A 24,163-nucleotide genomic window follows, 5' to 3' on the forward strand; every position below is an offset into this window, starting at 1 on the left:
GGTGAGGGAGAGAATGGAAGGTCTGAGTGGTAGTGATGGTGGTGTGATGGTTGCTGCCTGTGTGTGTGTATGTTTATGTGTGTGAGTTCGCCGGTGAGGAAGGAAGAGTGAGGTCGAGAGAGTGTGTGCTATGGAAAAGGAAAGAAAAAAAAGGAAAGGAAAATAGGCCGAGGACAAGAATCAAGGGTGAGCTCCTTGGGCACACCAAACCAATTAAGGCAAAAAATAACCCAATTAAAAAATATCTAGCCCAAGCACAGGGAAATTACGAAAATACCCCTTCATTCTGTAAATTTCGGGATGGGTTGTTACAATATCCGACATAGATTCCCATCTTTCGTTGAGGCCCTATTTTTGTACGTAAGGGCGGCGAAATCGGCACATAGACTGCACAATTAGAAACTCGCAGATGCAATATGTCGGGTTCGTATCTAGTAACCAACTAAATGGCGCTATATGGTTGGGTCGCAACAGGCTTCAGGCGGACTAACATGGCTGTGTGCAATATTGCATGGCCCCAAGCAGTGATCGGGAGCTTGGTACGTATGACCAACGATCGAGCAATCATTTGTAAGCATTTAATGAATGCCTTTGCCAGACCATTTTGGGTGTGAACATGGGGTACTAGATGTTCAACTTCGACCCCAACCAACATGTAACAATCATCAAAAGTTTTAGATGTGAATTCTCCAACATTATCCAATCGAATAGATTTGATCAGATAATCAGGATGGTGAACCCTGAGTTTGATAACCTGAGCCAACAGTTTGGAGAATGTAGTGTTCCTTGTGGACAACAAGCACACGTGTGACAACATGTGGAAGCATCGACCAAACCCATAAACTATCTAAATGGTCCGCATTGAAGGTGAATCGGTCCACAAATGCCCCCTGAATCCGTTGTAGAAAAATGGAAGGATTCAAATGAATCTTGTCATAAGAAGGCTTAGTAATAAGCTTTCCCATTGAACATGTTTGACATGCGATTCCTTGAATCGAACCTAAACTTCAGGTTAATAGATGCCCGTGTGATGATTTGAGGAGACGGTGCATCACTATTCGTCAAAGATTTCCCAAATGATCATGCCAAATTGTAATTTCGTGCGTGGTCCCAGAGGTAGGGTCGGCCATATAATGGTTCTCTATGAGGCATATGGTCATAGTATACAGACCACTTGGGATACGCTTCATCTTCTCTAGAATACGCTTCTAGACATATTCATAGAAAGTTATGCATAGAAATTCAACTCCATTTTCTAAATGGGTTTCATCGTGGTAATTGTTATCTTTAATGTCCTTAAAACTCAACAAGGCTCTTCCGGAACGTGGAGAAAAAAGTGTCTCATCAATGGTCAAGATTGTACCATTTGACAACATTATACGTGCCTTACCGTATCCTTCGATTAGGTTGGATCAGCCTGAGAGGGTTGTCAGATGTGCATTATTAGGTATGAAGTTAGTGAAATAGATGCGTTCATACAAAACGGTGTGTGTGGTTGCACTATCTTCCAGACAACTAATTTCCCCACTAGTCATATGTAAAATGAAAAATTAATTTGAATCGATCACATGCATAAAAGTTCTTAAAACAAATATCCATTCAAAATAATTTAAGTATTCAAGGCCGAAAATTAATTAAAACTTAATATCCAAAAAAAATCACCAACAAATAATCCAAACATAAAGGAAAATTGTTCAAAATTAACCAAAAACAAGGAAGGGGTTCGGCCACTACTATGGAATTTGGCCTCATTGTCTTATTTTAACTAGAAAATAAGTTTATGTCTAAGATTCTAATCTTTCATAGGTGTGGTATCCTCTTGAAAGACAGAAACCACCATTTTGGTGCTCTCCGGTTCATCCACTTGCACAAAGTTTGATTCAAACTTCTTACGACGAGAATGATATTCGGCTATAACCTTCTGGGGAGCTCAGCAAACACAGAACCAGTGGTCCTTATAACCACAATTATAACACATATCTGCATCCATAGTTTCATGTGCTTTACCCTTATTCTTGAAGTTTGGCGCCTTGAGAGCAAGGTTAGGGCTCTTTTGGGCTTTGTTTCCTCCCTTAGATGGGTCTTGGCTCTGTTGAACTTGACGGGATGGCTTCTGGCCGCCCCTACCACGCCTCTTTTAGTGTTTTGGGCGTTGGTTCGTGCTATAGTGTGCTTCAGGCACATCAGTTGTCCTAGTAGGTCAAGCTTGATGATTCTTCATCAACAGCTGATTCTGCTTTTCAGCGAGAAGTAAAACAGAGATCAAATCCAAGAACTTGGTAAACTTCTAAGCTCTATATTGTTGCTGCAGGACAATATTAGTAGTAGAGAAGGTCGAATATGTCTTTTCCAAAAGATCATCTTCGGTCAAAGTTTCATTACAAAACTTAAGAAATGATCAGAATCGACAAACTTCAGAATTATATTCATTCACAGACTTAAAGTCTTGGAAATGCAAATGTTGCCAATCATGTCTTACTTCCATTAAGAAGATGTCCTTTTGGTGATCAAAACGATCAGCCAAAATGACCCATAATGCTTGTGGATCCTCCTCAACAAGGTACTCGATATGTAATGCGTCATGAATATGTCTTCGGATGAAAATCATGGCAGTGGCTTTATCAGCTTCGCCAGCCGGGTTGTCCGTCTCATCTTTAATGGCAGGATGCAAATTCTTTGCAGTGAGGTAGAGTTTCACATCTTGGACTCACTTGAGATAGTTCTTTCTAAAGACCTCTAAAGCAGTGAAGTCGAGTTTGTTCAAATTTGATATGTTCCTATCAAAAAATAAGTGGACAAGATATGGTTAGTGCAATGGAGAAAAAAAAAATCAATTCATTCACATAGGAGTAGAACATTCAGGTTCTAAAAGACATGTATTGGTTAAAATTCACATGAAAAAGCTTCGGGTTTTCATGAGTGATGTTTTTAATGAAAACTTCAGGTTTTCAAACAAGGCATGTTTATAGAAGCTTCAAGTTTCGAAATAATTATAAACTTCAAGTTCATATGTTCCTTCAGATAAACGCAAATATATATATACATAAATATACAACAAGGAAATATGCAAATAGAACCTCAGGTCTATAATTATAATTGAATTAATTATTTGGACCTTGGACCAAAATTAAAGTGTGGGTGAAAAAATATAAAACCCATTAGGCTTAAAAATAATTAGGCAATTAAATACGAGGCCCAAAATAAAAGGCCAAAGCCCACGGGTGGGCTAATGAAAATAGGTGTCGTGCATCCCACGCCCAAATATTGAACGGGTTTGGTTTCGGGCCGAGTAGACATGCAGGCCCAACATCACAAAGTAAGCAGTTATATTCGCAAGCCCAAAGTAGAAGCCCGTGAAAGGTGCGGATTGGCTGCGATACGACGCATGTGAGAGACGGCAGGAGCCCAGATAGATCTCGGGCCAGATCATCATTAAAGTCTAACGGGTTGGTGATGTGGGTTGAAACTCACGGCACAAGCATGCCCAATAACATGGGTGATGTGCGAATAGACCGAATGGAAATTGAGGCCCATGAAGGCTCAGGTTGGGACCTTCAGGCCACCCCATTAACACTGGGTGTGGTGATCCGCTGAAATTAAGTCGACGACTCCATGGTCGGTGCAAGCTATAGTTCATCGGAGAACCAAGTTTTTGTCGACGGAGGTGAAATCTCAACATCGGGGTAGGGAGAACCGAAAGAATTCAATCGAATTCGAATAAAAACTCATGAAATTCTTCTGGAATTTCGAGAAATCGTTGGTAAAAACTATGAGTTTCGTCCAAATTACACGACTGCCAGTCGTGTTTCGTTGGAAAAATCAACGGGGAAGACCTAGGCTTTAGGCCGAGGGTTGGGACAGTGGTGCCTCAATGCACCGTTATGATTTTTGGGCTTGCAACCTGGGTTTCGATTCTGGGCTGGGCTTGTCGAACCGTTGCAGGTTGCTGGCTTGGTGCTATCGACTTGCACGATTTGAGGTGAGGTGTTCTAAGAACCCTAGCTTTCCCAATTTCAATTTTTTTTCAATTTTTTCAATTCAATTCAAATATTTTAATGCATGGACATATATTTGATGCAATTCATGGCACTATCAAATTCACATAATTCAACAATTATGAATATATACACAATTGATGTAGAATCTCAAATTCGAAAAACGTAAAGTTGGGCCATGCATTATGGTGAATATTCGTGCTATTAGGGCTGCAAAAATATCGAGATAAAAACCGTTGTTTTGGAAGAACCTGATTGCATGATGATATGGATTAACTGGTTTGATGCAATAAAAGCTCCAACGTCAGATTCCTAAGCACATCGGTAGAAACGTGCTGATAACGTGTTGTAGCCTATTTTATCTGACTAAGGGGAAAAGGCTAGCAGCAAGGGAAGAGAGAAAGGAAAGATGTGTTTGTAGAATCGTAGGGGAATGTGTGTTAAGGATGTGTTATCCACCCTACGTGGTGCCTTTATTTATAGTAATAAGAAGGAGAGGAAATCCTTCATCCCCAAGGAATACAAGTCCATATAGGAAAGAATAACTATATCCAATATAATCTAGGATTTACACAATCACACTTAAACTAGGAAAGTTCACAACAAGTTTAAAATGTGTCTAATTATATGTACGTGTATTATAAACTAACAAAAAATTTATGTTGTCACATGTAAGTAATGTGTTCGCATTGATGACAAAAGTTCCAACACAATGAGTGACGTAATCAATAAAGTACGAATAATTATGTTTTATATAAAGACGAGTGTTGACAATACATATTTTAAATTGTGCTGATGACTACTATTTTAATGATTCGTGTTGACAAAGTATTTTCAAACAATCATTGTAACCATCATGTCAAAACGACCGGGCTCTAAATTTGGTGCCATCAAACAAAAAGAAGGATTCCAAACCAATGAAATGGTACACATATTGATGAAGTAATGGTCTTTTTATGTAACACCATTTCAACTTCTTTCCAAAATGGTTTCAAGTAAGAAATAAGGAATGAAATTTCTAACAGACTTACTCAAACTATTTCTTGTTTTAATTGAGAAAAAGAAGAGGTCGGATTGTGTTTACATGAAATTAAACAACTAGATTTTGGAGTTTTACAAAAGAGAAAAAGAAGGGGAATATAAAACGTGAATCTTACTTTTATGAAGAAATACAATATGTATTACATGATACAAATAATTCATGTTATTTTAAAGTCGTTCTACTTGCATGGACATCGAATGTCAAATCCGCATTTACAACAAATCTCTAATGTGTTCACAATGACGACAAAAGTCCCAAAACAATGAGTGACGTAACCAGTAGAGTGCACACAATTTTGTTTTTTTATAAAGACAAGTGTTGACGATACATATTTTAAATCGAGAGGACGACGATTATTTCAATAATTCGTGTTGACAATGTATATTCAAACAATCATTATGACCGTTATGTCAGAACTACCGCAGTCAAAATCTTGAGCAACCAAACAAAAAGAAGAATCTCAAACCAATGAAATGATACAAACATTTAGATTGTCTAACCCCACACCAACACAGATATTTAATCCCTAACCCTAGTAAAAAGTAGGGGAATCCTCCAACCAAGTTGCATATTTTATTTTTCACTTTTGGCCATGAGTGTTTGGATAGTGTTCTTGGGTACCTGTCGAGTTTTGTTTGCTTCCCCCGCCCGAAAAACCTTACAACCAAAAAGCACGACTGCAACCAATGCATGCCACTTTTACTTTTTTGTTCGGTCGGCATGCATGACACTTGCACCCAACAAAACACCAAACCCTAACCCTAATTTCAGTTCCATATTTATCCTCATCTTTTCAGTAATTTCCCTAAGTCAGCACGGCACTACGAAATAAAGTTGTCACCTACGCGAATTTAATTTAACCAAACTCAGTACGAAAAGACATAAATGACACTGAAAATACAGAAGCAAAGAAAGGAGAGTTCTCAGGGCTGGTTTGGTATTACTGTGCTTTGAAAAAAAGCTACTGTGAGAATAAGCGGCTATGCTGTGAGAATAAGCGACTGTGAAATAAATTAGCAGAGTGTTTGGTAAACTTTTTTGTAAAAGTGCTTTTGGAAAAAAAAAAATCTAATAGTGGGTCTTTTCATTAAAGGAGCACTATAGCTCCGTGTGCTTTGAAAAAAAACCAATTTTTCAAAGCTACAAATAACAGCTTCAGCTTTTTCCTTTGATTTCAGCTTATTCTCACAACAACTTTCAAAATAAGCCATTTTTTTTCAGTTTACCAAACACCTAAAACCCTCACAACTTTTTTTCATGAGTGCTTTTTTTTTAAACACCTCACTCCCAAACCACCCCTCACTGTCTCCTAAACACAACCAGCCATATGTTATTATATCAATGAAGGAATACTTAAAAAAACTTTCTTTCGCAAACAATGCTACTATTACCGTCTATTTATACTATCACACAAATAAAGATAAGAACTACACACGTTGACGAATCTTACTTCTATTAAAAAAAAAAATATATATATATATATATATATATATATATATATATTAAGTGTAGCGTTACTCTTCTTCCACATACATAAAAATCTATAACGTTTAGCCCCGTATACCAAGTCCATTAAAAAATCTTTCAAAAAAAAAAAAAGACCGCAAATACATGTAACTCAATTGGTTACAAGTATTCACTATTACAGACCAATGTCGAGTTCTGATTTCTCTAATTCCTCTATCACCTAGTCAGAAAAAAAGAGGACACGGAAACTGTGACACTTGTCACGAAAAGAGGCATGTAGCATGAACATAAGGTGGTGCGATGGGTGATTGTAGCAAGCGCTTTTCAAGCAGAATAGTCAGGACAGAAACTTGAAAAGAGGGGAGATAAGATTCTTTGAAATGGCCTTGGAGTCGAGAGTCACGAGCGGTGACCGACAGATTTGGGAGTACGGTCAAGCAAATGGAGGAGTGAGAAAGTAGAGAGAGAGAGAGACAGAGATGACGAGAAACGATTGGAGCACTTTACTCGCATGAAAACCATGTGTTGCGGTTGCTGGCAAAAGAGCAAACCACCAAAATTATATTTCACATTTCTTCACACACCTCATCACCCTTAAATTTCGGTTTTGATCAAATGGGTTTTTGTATCTTAGCTACCAAAACCCTATCCCTTTCTCATCCAAACAAAAATAAATAAAAGAAAATATTTTCCAATGAATAAAAAAACCAACCAAAAATCATAATCCAGTTAATTACCTCTTAAAAGCAGTTTTCAAAACAAATTGATACACATCACGAACAGTAATAAATTTTATATTCAATTCGCATAAATAATAAGTTTGATATTTAATTATTATAAATTATTTATTGCACCACGTGACTCAATCATCTTATAAACAAAAACCACCTGAAATATGCTAGCATTTATATATATGTGTGTATTAAGATGCTTGTATGTGATGTGATGCAGTGATAGTGCTTATGAAGAAATGTTAGGTTTGAAGATCCCAATAATATGTTGACAGTTAATGTAGTTGGAAGCAATTGGTTTTTCATTTGTGTGAGTGAAAAAGTAGAGACACTAAATAAAGTTAGTGTCTGAAAAAAAGACGGCGCGCCAGACAAAAGAACATAAATATTTTTGAATAAAAGACGCATGATTAATTAATGCCTTTATTTTTTTATAAAAGAAGCTTCACATTCTTCCAATCATCATAAGAGACAGGTGAAATGAAAACAGTATATATATGTTTGACTTTTGTCTAGCAAAATCTTATTGGAATCTATTGATCATGTGGGACCCGTTTAAGATTTCATCAATTTTAAAACTCAACTATGACCCGTACGACACACCGTTACGTTGATGTTCCGGAAATAAACTCGACACAACTACGTACAAAAAATGCATGAACATATAAACTTTCAGATAGGGTAGCCCTATAATATGGTAGGTTAACTAATCCTCAATAAATCATGAATTATCAAATTAGCACTAATCAAGATTATATATCCTCACACAAACTCTTTAAATTTCTTAACGACCCACCACGGAATGACCATCATGAACCAATTCCACGCGGGCCAAATTCAATCAACACGCAAAAACCTCCCCACCTAGAAAATGGTGAAAAGGGTGCACCATTTTCTCATCCAATGAGGGGACCACTAACGCCGTAACCGATGGCTCCGTTAGCTGGAATCTGCCGTGAGGGTAGGGGCCAAAATAAAGCAAAATACAACCCGCCTAACTAGCATTGTGTTAATCGCCCAATCCCTAACCGTACGACGTCGTATTCATGCTAAGCCGGACCCATTATTGACTCTTCCACGCCTGCTTGTGCCAAGTGTCAAACTTTGGGCCAACCTCGCCCAGTAAAACCTCTTTAATTTTCTGTTAGGTCTCGTGTATCAGTCAGGATTCGACGCTTCACACGCCGTGGTCGTTGGTCCAAAACCAACTTCACATATTACCCCTGTAGTATCATGTAATTACACTACTACCCCATGTGTACGAATTACACTTTCCATTTCCTAACTGATCCTAAACAGTCACAAATGTAGCTCAAGTAATATAAAACATTTATTACTGTACTCGTGGTCCTAAGTATGATCCAATGTCCTATGTATTAAAAAAATAATTATACAGAGGGCCAACCTGATTTGTGGTATTTGCCCTTTTTTTTTATTCAAAAATTTTAGGAGCAGAGGCTACCCCGTTTTAAGTTTGGGCATACCACAAGCCTTCGTGAGAATTTGCAAACAAGGTCTTAACTTTTTTATTTTTTTTATTTTACAGATCATCACCAAGAGAAGTTACCGACAGTGAAAACTCAAATGTCTTTTGAATTTGACTCAATTAAATAACGAAGATAATATATTTTTTAGTGCATGAAAATCAATTAGTAGTAAGTCTAGTGTATTTTTCTCCACTCAATCATAAGAGGTCTCAAATTTAACCTACCGAAAAGACGACGGCTATATATAAACATATATATATATATATATATAAACACACACATATATATATATATTTGAGTGAGCGTAATACTTAGTCGTGCATGCCGTGATTGCATGGCTCTATGACACCGTGAGTAGATTATAAAGTATTTGTTAATTAATGTACAAATACACAGAAAGAAACAGAAAAGTAAAGTAAAATTAGTTTATATAATTTCGTGTTTAGAATTATTATATTAATATAATAATATTAAAGACCAAGTCGTTTACCGGGAAAAGGTGTTATCAGTTATATCTATTGGTTCCATGGGACTTTGTGTTGTTTGGCTTCTTTCTTCTCTCTTCACATTTCTCTCACTCCCTTCCTCAATAACTTTTCACCATTTTCGATTCTTTCTGAGAGTTGAATGAGATCTGGGCAGTCACTTAAATTCAGGGTAGCTCTATAAATCCTCTCTGTTTTTGCTAATTTTTTTAAAAATATTTTTCTCTGTTCTGAAGATTTCACCAAACAGCAGAGAATAAAGTGGCATTATCCGTGGAGATTTCTGTTTTTCCCATCTTATTCAATAAAACTGAATTTTCAGTGATTTAAAGATCTGAATTTTTTCAACCAGATGCTGCTGGGTGTAATGTTTTTGGTGAGCTGGGTAAACTCTGATGGTTTGTTGTGTTGTTAGCTCAAAGCTGGGTTTTTTGAGCTGAAGATTCTCAAAATTTGCCTTTTTTTTTTCTTTGTAGCAGGTGATTCGATAAAATGGGGAAGAGAAGGATGAAGAAATCTTGATTTCGAGAAATCGAAATCGAAAAATCCGCCTTGGGGAGAACGGAATTGAGCGTGTTAGAAGAAATCTAAGAACTTAACAGGTGGGTGGGTCCCTCTGAAGGCAGAGGGATCGGTATGGGTGAAGAGGGAGGAGATCGGAGTTCTTGCTGTTGGATGCCACCAACACCTTACAGGCCTATTGTCCCAAGACCGGAGCCCAAATTGCAGCCGGAGATTGCGACGGCCTCGAGACCCTTGGCCTTCGGGGTAGAAGAAACTCAAGAGAATAGAGTAGTTATAGACTTGGATCCGGATCCGGAGGAAGAGAGCGGGTTTGTTTACCATGGGGCTGGGGCCGGAGCCGGAGCCGGCGTTGAAAGTTCAACGGACGCTTATTTTTGCCGCGTGGCGCAGTGGAGAGACGTTCCTTGTAAAGAGCTCATGATCCTTGCGGTGGCCTCTGCAAATGACGGGAGTGGTGGTGCAGTGCTTGGAGATACTCAGCGTAAGTGCAACCAATTGAGTTTTAGTCGTTATTTGTACCACATTTACTGATCGGGGCGAATGACGGCGCAGGTGCGAACTCACGTGTGTCCGGATCCACATCCGACTCACGTGCGTCTCGACTTACATCGGGCCCACGTGCGTCTGGCCCTCTAATTATTGGAGGACAGTTGACGCACGTGTTCTTTTTTCTCCTCTATTAGGAGAAATTCTTGGATACGGACATATGCCTTTACCACCCACGAAAATAGTGGGCCCATTTTCTCTCCCTTCTCACGTGATGAGAGATAAAAACACACTAAGGTCAACTAACTTTTCATAGGGTTGTTTAGTGGCAAATGAGCGGAGAGACTTACATGTATACTGCTTTTTTCTCTCACGTGAGGAGAGAAGATAGATATAAAAAGGGTACTAACCTGGTTGCAAGGTGAGTCCCGTATAAAGCTTTATACTTGATTTTTGCTACGAACTCTAATCTTTTACTATCTTACACCTCAAGCAAAGCATTTTTAAACAAATTCATCAGTCTTGAGAAGTGGAGAACATAGTTACCGTAGGAGAAGCAAACTCGGCAGTCACTGAATTTAAGGGTAGGATAGCCGCCTTAGCGTGGACAGCCAGTTGAAGTGACTACAAATAGCATGAATATGATAGTTGTCAGAACAAATTAAACATCCGAAATGAAAATATTGATAACAAGTTATAGGATTGTTCAGGATTACGATATCCAGAAGATAGTAATGACCGCTAGATACACGCATTATGTATGATAGAACAAGTAATGAGCCAGTTTTCACACGTCATATGTCATATATTCTGACTGCAATAATGAGTTGTGTATTGATATGTCGTATGAATTTCTGATTCTCGGTATGAATTTCATCTTGGGGAACAAGTTCTCCATGGTTAGTTGATTACCACCAATTTTTTTACCAGATTTCAGATTTATGTTAATTTTAAGTGCAACTCTATAAATCAACAACAAAGTTTGTAGTTTGTTTTTGTTACCTTTCTGATCAGTAGATGAACCAATGTTTCTATGCAGATGAATATTCGTTCCCTGACAACCATCCTTATGATCTGAATGTTCCACCTCCGACTACATATGGCCAATTTGCACCTATAACACCAGATAAGTCCATGAGAGTAGACAGTGTTCAAATGTCTCAAATTCCGAGCTCCAACGCAGACGATGGACGAGGCCAGGAGATAGAAGAGCAATGGGATGCTAATTCTGCGACAATTAACATAATTGATCTGGAAAACAATAAGGATATAGAAAAATCTGCCGTGGATTCATCACAAGCTACTTTCTCCACGCAGCTCCAGGAACATTGCAACCCTGACAAGGAGGTGAACATCATTATAGACTTGAACAATACACCACAACCAAAACAAAGAAGGAGAAAGCACAGGCCGAAGGTGATTATAGAAGGCAAGCCAAAAAGAAACCCACAGCCTTCTGGTTCTATGGAAAATCCAAAACCCAAACGTAAGTATGTGCGGAAGAGTACACTCGAGAAAAACAAAACTCCTCCACCACAGGAATCTACAGAGCATATTGATTCAAATAATCTGAAGCCTCCGAAGAGATCATGCAGAAGGACTTTAAACTATGCCGACACAGAAGAAACAATAGATGGAATTTCCTCAAGCAAGTCTTTCAATGTGGGTTCACAATCACAGGAGATGAATGTTGGCACCGATGGAGTTCAATCAAATTCAACTGGACCGTGCAGGAATGAAGTTGAATTGGTGGCAGATAACACCCAAGCAGGCATAGCCCAAGATCTCGTCCGTTCTACAAGCCGAATGCTGAAACATTACTTGTCATTGCCAGACCAGCAACCTCCAGTCACACCACAACAAATTAGAGGTTCTACTACATATGTTAATTCCCAAAAGGAGGCTGCAGAAGAAAAAGGACAAATGAGCACTTGTAGTGGACAGGCAAACACTGCACAAACCATGTTGGATTGTGACACTCGATCATCCCAACGAAGTGCAAATGATTCCACCTGCAGCACAACTACAGTTCTGGCAACAGAAGAAGAGCAAGCAAAAAGATCAGAGAGAAACTATTTGAATGCTGTTGAGCAAGCATATCCTAGAACTGGAAATTTGTTCGGGGCTAACTATAATAATTTGCCGGCATACTACAATGTAATGTCCTGGGTGCATTTTCCATACATATACAAGAAGAAGAGGACCGACAAGGCGCAAAATTCTACCATACCAAGCACCTCATATCGTGTGACTATGGCAGAAAATGTATGGAGACCATCGACAGCTGGCTACTTGACTTCTGGTCCTCAAGTGAATGCTGATAATTTTTCAACTGCACTTGGAGAAGCAGGAAAAACCCCTCAGGAGAGACCGCAAGGTGTTCACCGTTTCCTGCCTTTGTATCAGACAGAGAGGTCAACAAAGAGAAGATCTAGTTGCCCTACAAGGGTCCGTGACTTAGCTTCCCTAACCAGAACACCAGAGCACATTCTGCACAGAACCTGTCTCGTCAAACAACCACCCACTGATGGCAATGGTCAAAGAGTGAACCACTTTGACGGATCTCAGACATGCATTGACGCGCTAGTCACAGACGTCGGTGCAACACTCGCAAAAAAGAAGAGGACAAAGAGAAATCCACTTTCCAGTTCACAACGAGGTCTTGTAATATATCAGAACCAGCAATCTTTCGCCACTGCATCAGGTATGTCAGTACATTATTTATTCCTGTATGCAGGTTGTTTCCAAATCTGCCAAGCAGCTTTCGTAACTGTACCTGATCATCAATCGCAGGTGTTCCTCCAGAAGTACCATTTGAACAACTGCTTTCTGCTATTACTGAGCACTTAAAATGTTTGAACATAAATAGAGAAAATAGCAGCAGATTTGCCTATCAAGGGTATAATGTGATCTCTTCTTATAAGGCACAATATCAAGAGCACAATGCACTTGTTCTTTATAGAAGAGATGGCACTGTTGTACCATTTGATGGTTCTTTTGATCCAATTAAGAAACGTAAAGCACGACCTAAAGTTGACCTTGATCAAGAGACTGATAGAGTATGGAAGCTTCTGCTGGAAAATATAAATAGTGAAGGTATTAATGGAACAGACCAGGAGAAAGAAAAATGGTGGGAAGAAGAGCGTAGAGTGTTCCATGGACGTGCAGACAATTTTATTGCACGAATGCATCTTGTGCAAGGTACAAATTCTTTCATTTTCAGGGAATTCATATTAAGCGTATCATTTCAAATCTTATCTCATGACTACAGTTTCTACGCAGTGCAAGCTACTCGATGAAAAAGAAATATGCATTCTGTATATTCATGTACTGACCATCATGATAGTCTCAAGAACCTTGGGAACTCTCATGCATATGCATTATATACAAATAGAACGCTATTCTTTCAATTTTAGATGTAGGTTACAACTTCATATTCTAACAGTATAATATTTTACTTTTAACAGGTGATAGACGCTTCTCTCCGTGGAAGGGATCAGTTCTGGACTCAGTGGTTGGAGTTTTCCTTACACAAAATGTCTCAGACCACCTCTCTAGGTAAAGTGCCGTTTCTATAAACTAGAGAATGACATTAGATAAATTCCAAGTGAGAAACTTTCTAATCTGTACCTCCTTACAGCTCTGCATTCATGTCAATGGCTGCACATTTTCCCCTGAAGTCAAGGAGCAACGAAAAATCATGTGATGAAGACGTTGCGAGCTTCGTAGTAGATGAACCAGAAGTGTGCCTTAGTGAGAATTCAAACCAGCCAGGTTGTGACTGGAGTTCCCTCACGTTCCATGATGCTGAGCATAGTGAAGAAAAAGTTGTCAATGGAAATGAGAACTCTGGAAGCACTACTGAAGGTATCTCAACAAATGAAGCAGAATGCAAGCTATCACATCCATCTGAATCTGGTCCGGGGTTGTACCCTAACTCATTAATGAACAAATCAACCACCAAGATCACAAGAACAGGATCGTACCTGCAGGAGGATATGAGAACTTATGATGGAGTTTCATCTCAAAATTCTGTGGATTCTTCAACTTCACAAACTGTGGAAAAGACAGGATCATGCGAGAGCAACTCAGAAACAGAGTATCCACCTAATAGATGTGAAAACAGCAGTTTAGATCACTCCACTTCGTTTGTGGAGCTTTTACAGAGGGCCGAATCAAGTATGCTGCATTACAGTCTCAAGGGGACCTATATGTCCTCTCATGACACATCAAACTGTGGAGGTTACCAACCTGAATGTATGCAGCATAATGATCAAAGATGTGAGATAAACAGAGAAGAAGCATCCCTAGACCCTTCCAGTAACTGTTGTTTGAATCTAACCCCCAACCCAGGAGTACGGCAAGTTGAGTGCTTTGATTTGTTCGCAGAAGTAACCGAGTCTTCTTATACATCCAAAAATAAATGGGAAGACAGTCTGAGTGAAAGAAGTGTACTAACAGCAGAATCTCCCAGTCAAGATACAATAAATAATAAGCTGACAGCAAATGTTCAAGAAACACCAAGATGTTCCAGAAATTCGTCCAATAACATTCAGGCAGGCAATAATATGGCCCAGTCTCAACTCGGGTGGGTTGGGAACTTGAATAATGTTGACATACATTCTCAGGAGCAAAACAATAAGATACAGCAAAGTCGCTTGAACGTTTCTGGAGGGACCACAGATGTTAGGCAGAAGGCAGCAGAGTTGGGTTTAAATGAGCAGAGTAATTCAGTAAGCAAGGAGTTCACTAGTACAAATGCTGCTACCTCCAAAACAAAGAACAGAAGAGCTGGAAAAGAGAACAAAGATCAACAAGATTGGGACAAATTAAGGAAACAAGCAGAATCAAATGGAAAGAAAAGGGAAAAGACAGAAAATACAATGGATTCCTTGGACTGGGAAGCCGTAAGATGTGCAGATGTTAATGAGATTGCCCAAACCATCAAAGAGCGGGGAATGAATAATATGCTTGCAGAACGAATAAAGGTAAAAGTAACATTAAATATCATTCTGAAATTTTTCAGTGAGCCCATTACACATAGAAAACCTTATCAGCTGAAGTTGATTGAGAAATTTTGTGCAGGATTTCCTTAACCGACTGCACAGAGAACATGGTAGTGTTAATCTTGAATGGTTGAGGGACGTTCCACCTGACCAAGCAAAGTAAGCTTGCAGGATTATTCCAACCCATTTCTAATTATTAAAAATAAACTCTAAAACTAAATCACTTACCTTGCATGTCATATATGTACTGAACATGCATTATGATTACGTGGTTTGCATTCCATAACTATGTGGTGTCTATAGAGAGTATCTGCTGAGCTTTCGTGGATTGGGGCTGAAAAGTGTGGAGTGTGTGAGGCTTTTGACACTGCACCATCTTGCTTTTCCGGTGAGTATATATTAAAAATATGATTGACCAGAATAGATGCAACAGATCTCAATATATATAGTTGTACCTTTGAAGGTGGACACAAATGTTGGACGTATAGCTGTACGGCTTGGATGGGTACCCCTTCAGCCACTGCCTGAGTCACTGCAGTTGCATCTTCTTGAATTGTGAGTTTTATGAGCCTCCTCCATGTTGCTTTTGCAAAGCATATCCAATTGGCACTGGCGCTGATATTTCTGTCTTTTATAGGTACCCAGTGCTGGAGTCCATACAAAAGTATTTGTGGCCACGACTGTGCAAGCTTGACCAAAGAACATTGTAAACACAAAATCAGATAAAATCTTCACATTAGTACACTATATTGTATTTATAAGCTTGATTTTGGAACAGTTGCTTTTCCATGAAAATTGGATACTAACTGGACAAAAACATTTCAATATTTGTGAACAGGTACGAGCTGCATTACCAAATGATAACATTTGGAAAGGTATGCCATCTTATCATTTATGTGAAGTGATTTGTCTTCACTTTCAGACTAAGAACGAATAAAATATCATTCTTTGACACAGGTCTTCTGCACTAAAAGCAAGCCGAATTGTAATGCATGCCCTCTGAGAGCAGAATGTAGGCATTTTGCGAGTGCATTTGCGAGGTTTGCAGTTCAATTGTTCCATCCCTTGCATCTAAAAGCCAATCTCCATTATAGTTCCAATAAATAACAAAACAATTTTGTTTGTCCACCACCAATTAGATCCCTTTGGGATGTTAAGCCTGATAAGTAAAAGATATAGGGAAAAATGGTAAGCATGCACGTAGTTAGAACAAAAAATGGAAGGTCTCATGAATCAGATTATAATGTAATAAAAAAGTGTGTACAAGAACATCAGATGTCCTAATGCAAATCTGCCTTTAACATTCTCATAGAACGTACTGTACGGTAAGATTATCTGATTTGTTACTTACAAAGAATGTTGGATGCAGTGCGAGGCTTGCCCTGCCGGGACCAGAGGAGCAAAGCATAGTGAGTGCAACTGAAGACAGAACTACCCATCCAAACCCTGCTCGGATCAACAATAGAATGCCCTTGCCCTTCCCTCAGGCAACATACCAGCAATTGGAAGCAAGTCAGAAATCAGAAGTAAAATCTACAGCTGGTCATTGTGAACCTACAACATACCATCAATTGGAAGTAAGCGAGATATCAGAAGTAAAAGCTGCAGTTGGTAACTGTGAACCTATTGTTGAAGAACCAGCATCACCAGAGCCAGTGTGTACACAGATATCAGAGGACATTGAGGACTTCTGTGATGATCCTGATGAAATTCCTACTATTAAACTTAACATTGAAGAGTTCACTCAGACTTTGCAAAATTATATGGAAAAAAACATGGAGCTTCAAGAAGGTGACATGTCAAAAGCTTTAGTCTCTCTGACACCAGAAGCTGCATCTTTACCAACTCCCAAGCTTAAGAACGTGAGCCGATTGCGAACTGAGCACCAAGTGTAAGTAGGAGCTTTCATCTCTCCAGTAATTCAAGAAATATCTTGCATGCAGGATTTTGGTATTACTAGGATTAAATGGATGTTTTAGTAATCCAATAAAAATCATACAACATCACTCTGTCCAAAACTATATTGATTGTGCATCCAAAAAACATAACATCTTCCAAAATAAAGGCAAACATTTGGAACAAAAGCCCTACAACTTTCTACACCATGATGATTGTGATGAATATTATCACATAAAGCCAAATATCTTATATGTTACTGATTCTTGTTCTTCACAATGCAGCTATGAACTTCCTGATACGCACCCTCTTCTAGAAATGGTTAGTAATACCTACATATCTATATAATAACATTGTTTAACAACCCCTTCTTTCTATAAGTCCAATAAGTATCTATCCCCAATTTAATATCTGCCTTTGTTTAATACAGTTGCATATGGATAAGCGAGAACCTGATGACCCGTGTAATTACCTTCTGGCTATTTGGACTCCAGGTATGCAGACGACAATAAAAACCAACCACTATAATTCTTAAATCTGGCTATCTAATTTTCCTCTTTCACCCCCAAGTTCTCAACCCTCTTTGAGAGTTTAGCCTAGAACAATCTTCCAAAGTGGATGGCATAGCCTTATGAAACCTGACTGTCCCCAATGTCACAGTGACTACTATTATCATTTGAACCACGAATAAAAACTGGTTTAAGATCAACACTAGAGACATGGCATAGAGCATCTCTACGTTTCTTGGTGGGATACTGCCCATAGTTTATACCTATTCTCTTTTTATATATGTTTACTAGGAAATTCCACTAAATGCCTTGATGTTCATACCAGGTGAAACTCCAAATTCCATTCAACCACCAGAGAAAAGGTGTGGTTCTCAAGAACTTGGCAAGTTGTGTGACGATAAGGAATGTTTCTCATGCAACAGTTCACGGGAAGCAAATTCACAAACAGTCCGAGGGACTCTCTTGGTAAGAATAAGCTAAACGAAACTAACCATGTATAACGTTTACTGCTATACAAAAGAACTAAACATTTGTCACACCAATAGAAGAAAAGACAACAATGATCAGTGGTTACTTGTTCTGATCATGAACAGATACCATGCCGAACAGCAATGAGAGGGAGCTTTCCACTTAACGGAACCTACTTTCAAGTTAACGAGGTGAGATACAATTTCATTCGGCTCAAGGTGTTTCACATCCTTAAGGCATCTGTTTCACGTTCAGGTGATATTGATAACAAATACTGTCCAATGTAGGTATTTGCCGACCATGATTCGAGCATTAACCCAATTGATGTTCCAAGAGCTTGGTTGTGGAAGCTAAATAGGAGAACCGTGTACTTCGGAACCTCGATACCAACAATATTTAAAGGTATAGATTCTGAAATATTATGCTTTGATCTGTTTTTAAATGTTTCTAACAAAAACACTCAATATTCTTCTTCTTCTTCTTGCCAGGGTTATCGACACCAGAAATTCAGCAATGCTTCTGGAGAGGTATGAGAAAATGTCACTTACCCATTCTGTGTGATCCTAGCAGTCTTCAAATGGTTATATGTATGCACTGGCCTTAGTCTATTGTTGAATTATACACCCATTCAAAACCTTACTTGTTAGAAAGGAACATAAGACCTACTTCCCTTGGAATGTTGCAATTTCTAACACCCATTCAAAACTTACTTGTAAGAAAGGGACATAAGACCTTCCTTGGAATGTTGCAATTTCTAACATCTTACCCAAAGAGATAAGGATATTGTAATATCTTCCTCCTGACATAACCTAAGACACTACTAATTTCTAAGACACTACTAATTTCATCTTCAGATATTAGTAGATTACACTTTCATAACTTAAAATGACAAATGCTGAACTTGCCCAAGGAAGGGATCTACGGGTACAAAGACTGTTTTCAACAAACTGGAACCTAAAGCATCTTATCGCTAACTCATAGAAAAATCTGCTTTATTTCATTTTTCTATTTGACTCGGTCTTGTGGCACAAACTGCCTCTGGGCAAGTCCATAGCAATTTCTGTTTGCTCAAAGCAGCTGGTGTTTTTTGCAGGATTTGTCTGCGTGAGAGGATTTCACCAAAAGACTCGAGCACCGCGCCCATTACTGGCCCGACTGCACTTCCCAGCCAGCAAGTTGGCCAGAACAAAAGATAAGAGAGAGGAGTAGCCACCCAGAAGTCTCAAAGCAAGTCTATAGAGCTGCAGATAGCCCACATTGAGCCATCCAGAAATTTCAAAGCAAGTCTATAGAGCTGCACATACCCCACATTGAGTGGCAAAGCATTCAAAACTTGTAAATTGGCTCATGTAGTAAAGAGTCGAGTTCTAGTTTAGTGGTTTGCTCAATTGACTGAGAGGGAATTTAGCCCTTTGTGTAAAAACGGCCAGGATACCATGCGGCTTTATACACTAGCTAGTTTCTTGAGCAAATTTAGTTCAAGGTTGTGAGATTAGTATCCAAAGATCCCTCCCCCCTTTTCCCTAAAAATCAAAATAATTAGCAAAAAATGGAAATTCTTTTAACTCTGTAGGGACAGGAGACATGAATCTGATTTTACCTTACAGAACGTCCAACCCCTCCCCCATATCCAGCAGAAATCCTTCTACTTCTTTCTAATCACACTACCCAAAACACGACCAATACTACACACCTCAATAGGACAATTAAGAATAAAAGTGATCTGCATTTTCAGTTTCACTTCTACATATCATGCAACAATGGAAAGAAAGACAGACATTGGGCCCTGTTCTCTCTAGGGAATCACAAATATCAACCCAACCAGAGCAATACTTCATGAAAGAAAGCGAAACCGAACCGTGGGAGGAGCTTTAGCCTTCCAAACCAAATAAAAATGGATCGAAAAGGAGATATAGATCGGTAGTCAACTGAAAACCCTCCTAAATAGTTGCTATTTATACAAGAAAGAAAAGCCTGAATGACTAGAGCTTTCAGCACCTTCTATAGAAACCAGGTGTAATCAAAATGACATTTCCTAATGATGAAAGTGAAGGAAGTTGAGGTTCCAATCATAAAACCAATTAACATCGGGAGATTGATCCAACTCCTTATAAGCCCTTGCACGATTTCGTAACTTTCCGATGTAGGACAATACTTGGCATCCTCACATAAAGCTCCGGCCTACAGAAGCCAAAAGCTAAGCAATTTGGGGAAGAGTTTACTCACATTCATCCCAAAACCTCATTCTTTAGCCTTTTGTCTCCAAAAGATTTCCGAATTTTAATCCTAATTTTGTTCTCTCACTACCCCTTCTTCATTCAAATAGTTTTCTTCTTCTATCAAATTCATTCCCCAATTCTCCTCCTACTCCATTTTTGTGACGTCAAAAAACCTCGTTCAAATCCCTCCCACCTTGTTCTTCTCTATCCCTCTGTTAGAAGCGTTCCAGAAATGTGTGCGATCGAGTAATTAGCTCTACGAACATCATTTATATTTCTACAGAAGCCAAAACCTAAACAATTTGGGGAAGAGTTTACTAATGCTCACATTCCTCCCAAAACCTCGTTCTTTAGCCTTTTGTCTCCAAATGATTTCTTCTCTGAACACTACTAGCTCTTCAAATTTTAATCCTAATTTTGTCCTCTCACTCCCCCTTCTTCATCCAAACAGTTTTCTTCTTCTATCAAATTCATTCCTCAATTCTCCTTCTACTCCATTTTTTTACATCGAAAACCTCATTCGAATCCCTCCCAACCTTGTTCTTGTCTATTTCCCCACCACCCCATTAAACAATTGTCTAACTTCCTGATACTTAAAATTTATCCAAGCTTAAAAAATGCCTCAAATGTTAAATTCAAGAAGTTCCAGATCTATGAAACATTTCCCCGATACTCACTGAACATTTCCTAAACTTCTGATGCTTAAAAATTTCTCCTAAATTGAAATTCCTCATATTTTAAAATGGAGAAGTTTCAGATATATGAGTATTTCTTTTTTTTTTTTGCCTCGACATTATTCAGACAAAAAGGATATGTATTACTACCGGACTCAAGTTCCGATTCTTCAACGGATCGATTAACGGTGACATATTGGAAATCGATACAATCGAACATGAGCAAGCAAATTTCAAATCGCTAAAGATGAAGAGGCAGAAAAATGAAACCGACTGCGATTACAGAGAAAGAAAATCAACTACAATAAGTCGAATCAAAGCGTACCTTCGGATTTGAATCTGCTCGCGAGCCGCGAGAGGTAGATTATAGATTCGGAGACTGAACAGCGCTCTCTCTAACGCTGATTAAGATGCAGATGCAGAAAATATGAAATCGAATGCGATTGCAGAGAAAGGAAATCGACCATGACAGTATCGAATCGAAGCGTACCTTCGGATTTATATCTGCTTGCGAGACGCTAAGAGATGGATCGTGGATTCGAAGACTGAAGAGCTCTCTCTCCTCTCTCTCTCTCTCTCTCTCTCTCTCTCTCTCTTCAGTCGCAGATACAAAGGGGAGTGGAGAAAGAAACGCTCCTTTGCCGCCTAACCACCATTTTCCTTTTCGGTTTCCCTCCCAAATTTCCCATATCTTTCCTTTTGTGATTTTAAAGCGAGACGCGTGACGTGGCGAGCTGTAGGCTGTTGTGGAATTACTCGATTGAGTTGTGTAACGCGCGCGCACATGCACATGTGATCGGATTTTTTTTTTTAACAAACATGATAATCTATATTAAGAAAATTAGGTAAGCTAAATTTCACAATGATTAGTAATAATGTGAAAAATTGGAGAGGGTATTCCTCACAATAGGCTAGCAATAATGTGGTTCAAATTCGCCTTTGACGAAAATCAAACATAAAACCTCTTATTTATTAATGAAAGGAATATCATTAAACCGTAGTAAATATTCAAAACATTGTTATTGTTTTCTAAAATTCTGATTGTGCACCTTAAATTTTTAATATTTGGACAAAAGTACATTTGTGATATTAAATATTAGGAATTGTTATTAGCACTTCAAAAATCTCATTCTACACTCCAAACTTTCTATATTTGAAAAGAAAAATACATTTGTGAGGAATGTAGAATGAGATTTTTGAAGTGTCAATAACACTTCCCTAAATATTTTGAGTGACAATAAATGTTCTCAATATGTATTGGGTTTCATTTTATGTTAAGCGTTTTGGGTTCAAATTTTCTATGTACATTTGATTCTATTTTAGTCTATCACATTATGTTTATAACTTGAAAGATATATTTACTTTTGTTATAGTTGGTAGGGGTGAGCACGGTTTGATTTGGTGTGGTTTTGAGTGAAACCGAAACCGAAATCGAAATTTTTTGCGGTTCAGTTCGGTGCGGTTTTGAAGCCAAAACCAAAATGAAACCAAACAATTTGGTTCAGTTCGGTGCTGTTTCAAACGATTCGGTTTGGTTTTTAAGAAAAAAATGTACAATTTGCAATTTAACATATTAATAAGCATTTCCCAGTAGCAATAGGAAAAAGACATTTGTTATATAAACAATTAGCATGTTGCATGCAGTTGTGATGTTAAACATGTTTGTGCAACATAAGGGTGTCCCGTACAAGGTATAACATAATACAAGTTGAATAACTTTGAATTCATTAAACGTGAGCGAAACTTTCATACTAGAATATGTGCTATCATGTTTCAAATGAGAGGATTTCATTAGATCATTGTTCGACTCTTGATAACAAGATTAGTCCACCATTGTACATATATGTGTGTGTGTGTGTGATGGTATAAAATAACAAAAGTCCTTCAAGTTAATGAACGAAAGAAAGTGATGAATGATGATATTCTAGTGTGGTTGAGTCCATACTAAGTGCATGGATTCTAACAAACAACCAATTAAAAGATGAAATTTAATATGGACATTTAATTAAATGTTTATTAATATTTGCGGTGCGATTTGATTTCGGTGCGGTTTTCAAAAGCCAAAACCGAAACCAAACCATTTTCTAAGTTGCGGTTTGGTTTCAAAACCGAAACCGTTTCAAAACCACAAAACCAATTCGTTCGGTGCGGTTCGATTTGGTTCGTGTTTCGGTTTCAGTTTTCGGTTCTAAGTGTCCACCCCTAATACTTGGGAAAGTCATATTATGAATTTATCCTAATTTAAAGTCAATATTGCACTATTGTTCACACTTATATATGTCGATGCAAATTTCCGTGTCTTCAGTCTTGACGAAAATGTACCTGCAAAACAATCAACACATTTGATTAAAGACCTAAGCCTCACGCGCCCACAAGGTGTGGGGGGGTTAGGTCAACAGATCTCCGATGCCTAAGTTAGTTTCTCTAAGAGAGTAAAGTGTTTAGGGCTTTTTTAGGTTGCAAAAGCCCTCCAAAATTTGGTAGAAAATGGGGTATTTATAGAGCTAGGGTCGGCCATATAGTGTTTAATGGAGATATATTCTCTAAATATTCTCAGGATATTAAATAGGAAATAATATCTTGAGATAATGGTGTAATTATCCCAAATTTATTTAAATTGTGATTACTTACTTGATTAAAGTCAATCTTCAATTAGGAAAGTATTAAATATAGGATTTTGGTAATTAATCCTTATCTTTAATTCCTTGCCAAGGGCAAGTGAGCTATGGGCAGTCGTATTCAGCTGCTGAGACCTCCAAGGGTGTGAGCTGCACGTAGAAGCATCTGAGAAGCCTGCCAATTTATTGAGGGCAATCTTGTCTTTCTTGAATAAAAGTCCACGTGTTGCCTCTAGAATATTTGGGATAATTTTAGGCTCCACAAATGCCCCCACACATACTGTGCTGCACGCAGGAAAAAGATTGTAGGTATAGGAATCCCAAGCTGCTTAGGCTTGCAGAATTGTTTCCCAATTTGAACTTGATCTTCTTTCTTGATTTGGAGATAGACTTATTCTAGGAAAAGGAAAATAATTGCCCCCAATACTATTTAATTCTGCCTTAAGTAGGGGATTAAATAAATTTGGAGAACAATCATTATTCCAACAAGGAAGAGAAGCTAGAGGAAATTTTTATTTCCCCTCCCCTAGCATTCTTCTTCTCTTACCCTTGCAA

General features: G+C 38.4%; 1 protein-coding gene and 3 long non-coding RNA genes across 7 annotated transcripts; 1 reads left to right on the forward strand and 3 right to left on the reverse strand.

Annotated features, from left to right (window-relative positions):
- Positions 1–1,663: 1,663 nt before the first annotated feature.
- Positions 1,664–11,364, reverse strand: LOC126600163 (uncharacterized). 2 transcript variants are annotated; one of them, XR_007615371.1, is made up of 3 exons: positions 11,221–11,364; positions 10,765–10,842; positions 1,664–2,777 (listed from the first exon to the last, which is right to left on the reverse strand). It is a non-coding gene; the product is annotated as an uncharacterized LOC126600163 (long non-coding RNA). The 2 variants fall into 2 exon arrangements; XR_007615370.1 differs by lacking the exon at positions 1,664–2,777 and having other exon boundaries at positions 10,512–10,842.
- LOC126600162 (DNA glycosylase/AP lyase ROS1-like) lies at positions 9,237–19,601 on the forward strand. 3 transcript variants are annotated; one of them, XM_050266712.1, is made up of 20 exons: positions 9,237–9,583; positions 9,684–10,213; positions 11,258–12,922; positions 13,012–13,419; positions 13,686–13,776; positions 13,859–15,206; positions 15,304–15,383; positions 15,528–15,612; positions 15,688–15,779; positions 15,862–15,930; positions 16,063–16,099; positions 16,182–16,264; positions 16,594–17,115; positions 17,405–17,441; positions 17,551–17,614; positions 17,955–18,094; positions 18,223–18,288; positions 18,385–18,499; positions 18,586–18,624; positions 19,191–19,601. In XM_050266712.1, the coding sequence occupies exons 2-20, from the start codon at positions 9,844–9,846 to the stop codon at positions 19,304–19,306; spliced, it is 5,427 nt and encodes a 1,808-aa protein (XP_050122669.1). In that variant the 5' UTR covers positions 9,237–9,583; positions 9,684–9,843; the 3' UTR covers positions 19,307–19,601. The 3 variants fall into 3 exon arrangements, with proteins under 3 accessions (XP_050122669.1, XP_050122671.1, XP_050122672.1); XM_050266714.1 differs by having other exon boundaries at positions 9,687–10,213; XM_050266715.1 differs by having other exon boundaries at positions 9,238–9,379; positions 9,687–10,213.
- Positions 15,187–16,709, reverse strand: LOC126600165 (uncharacterized). The gene is made up of 2 exons (XR_007615373.1): positions 16,576–16,709; positions 15,187–16,383 (listed from the first exon to the last, which is right to left on the reverse strand). It is a non-coding gene; the product is annotated as an uncharacterized LOC126600165 (long non-coding RNA).
- Positions 19,602–21,084: 1,483 nt separating the features above from the next.
- LOC126600164 (uncharacterized) lies at positions 21,085–21,645 on the reverse strand. Its single transcript, XR_007615372.1, has 2 exons — positions 21,481–21,645; positions 21,085–21,391 (listed from the first exon to the last, which is right to left on the reverse strand). It is a non-coding gene; the product is annotated as an uncharacterized LOC126600164 (long non-coding RNA).
- Between the last annotated feature and the right edge of the window lie 2,518 nt (positions 21,646–24,163).

Source organism: Malus sylvestris, chromosome 14, assembly GCF_916048215.2.
Source record: "Malus sylvestris chromosome 14, drMalSylv7.2, whole genome shotgun sequence".
In the NCBI taxonomy this organism is placed as follows: Eukaryota; Viridiplantae; Streptophyta; class Magnoliopsida; order Rosales; family Rosaceae; genus Malus; species Malus sylvestris.

Bases quoted from the DNA above. Each gene is read 5' to 3' on its own strand.
- LOC126600162 (XM_050266712.1), top strand. From the start codon at position 9,844: ATGGGTGAAGAGGGAGGAGATCGGAGTTCTTGCTGTTGGATGCCACCA. The intron at 15,384-15,527 runs GTAAGCTTGCAG...TGGTGTCTATAG, and splicing joins GTTCCACCTGACCAAGCAAA to AGAGTATCTGCTGAGCTTTC. The intron at 16,100-16,181 runs GTATGCCATCTT...TCTTTGACACAG, and splicing joins AAATGATAACATTTGGAAAG to GTCTTCTGCACTAAAAGCAA.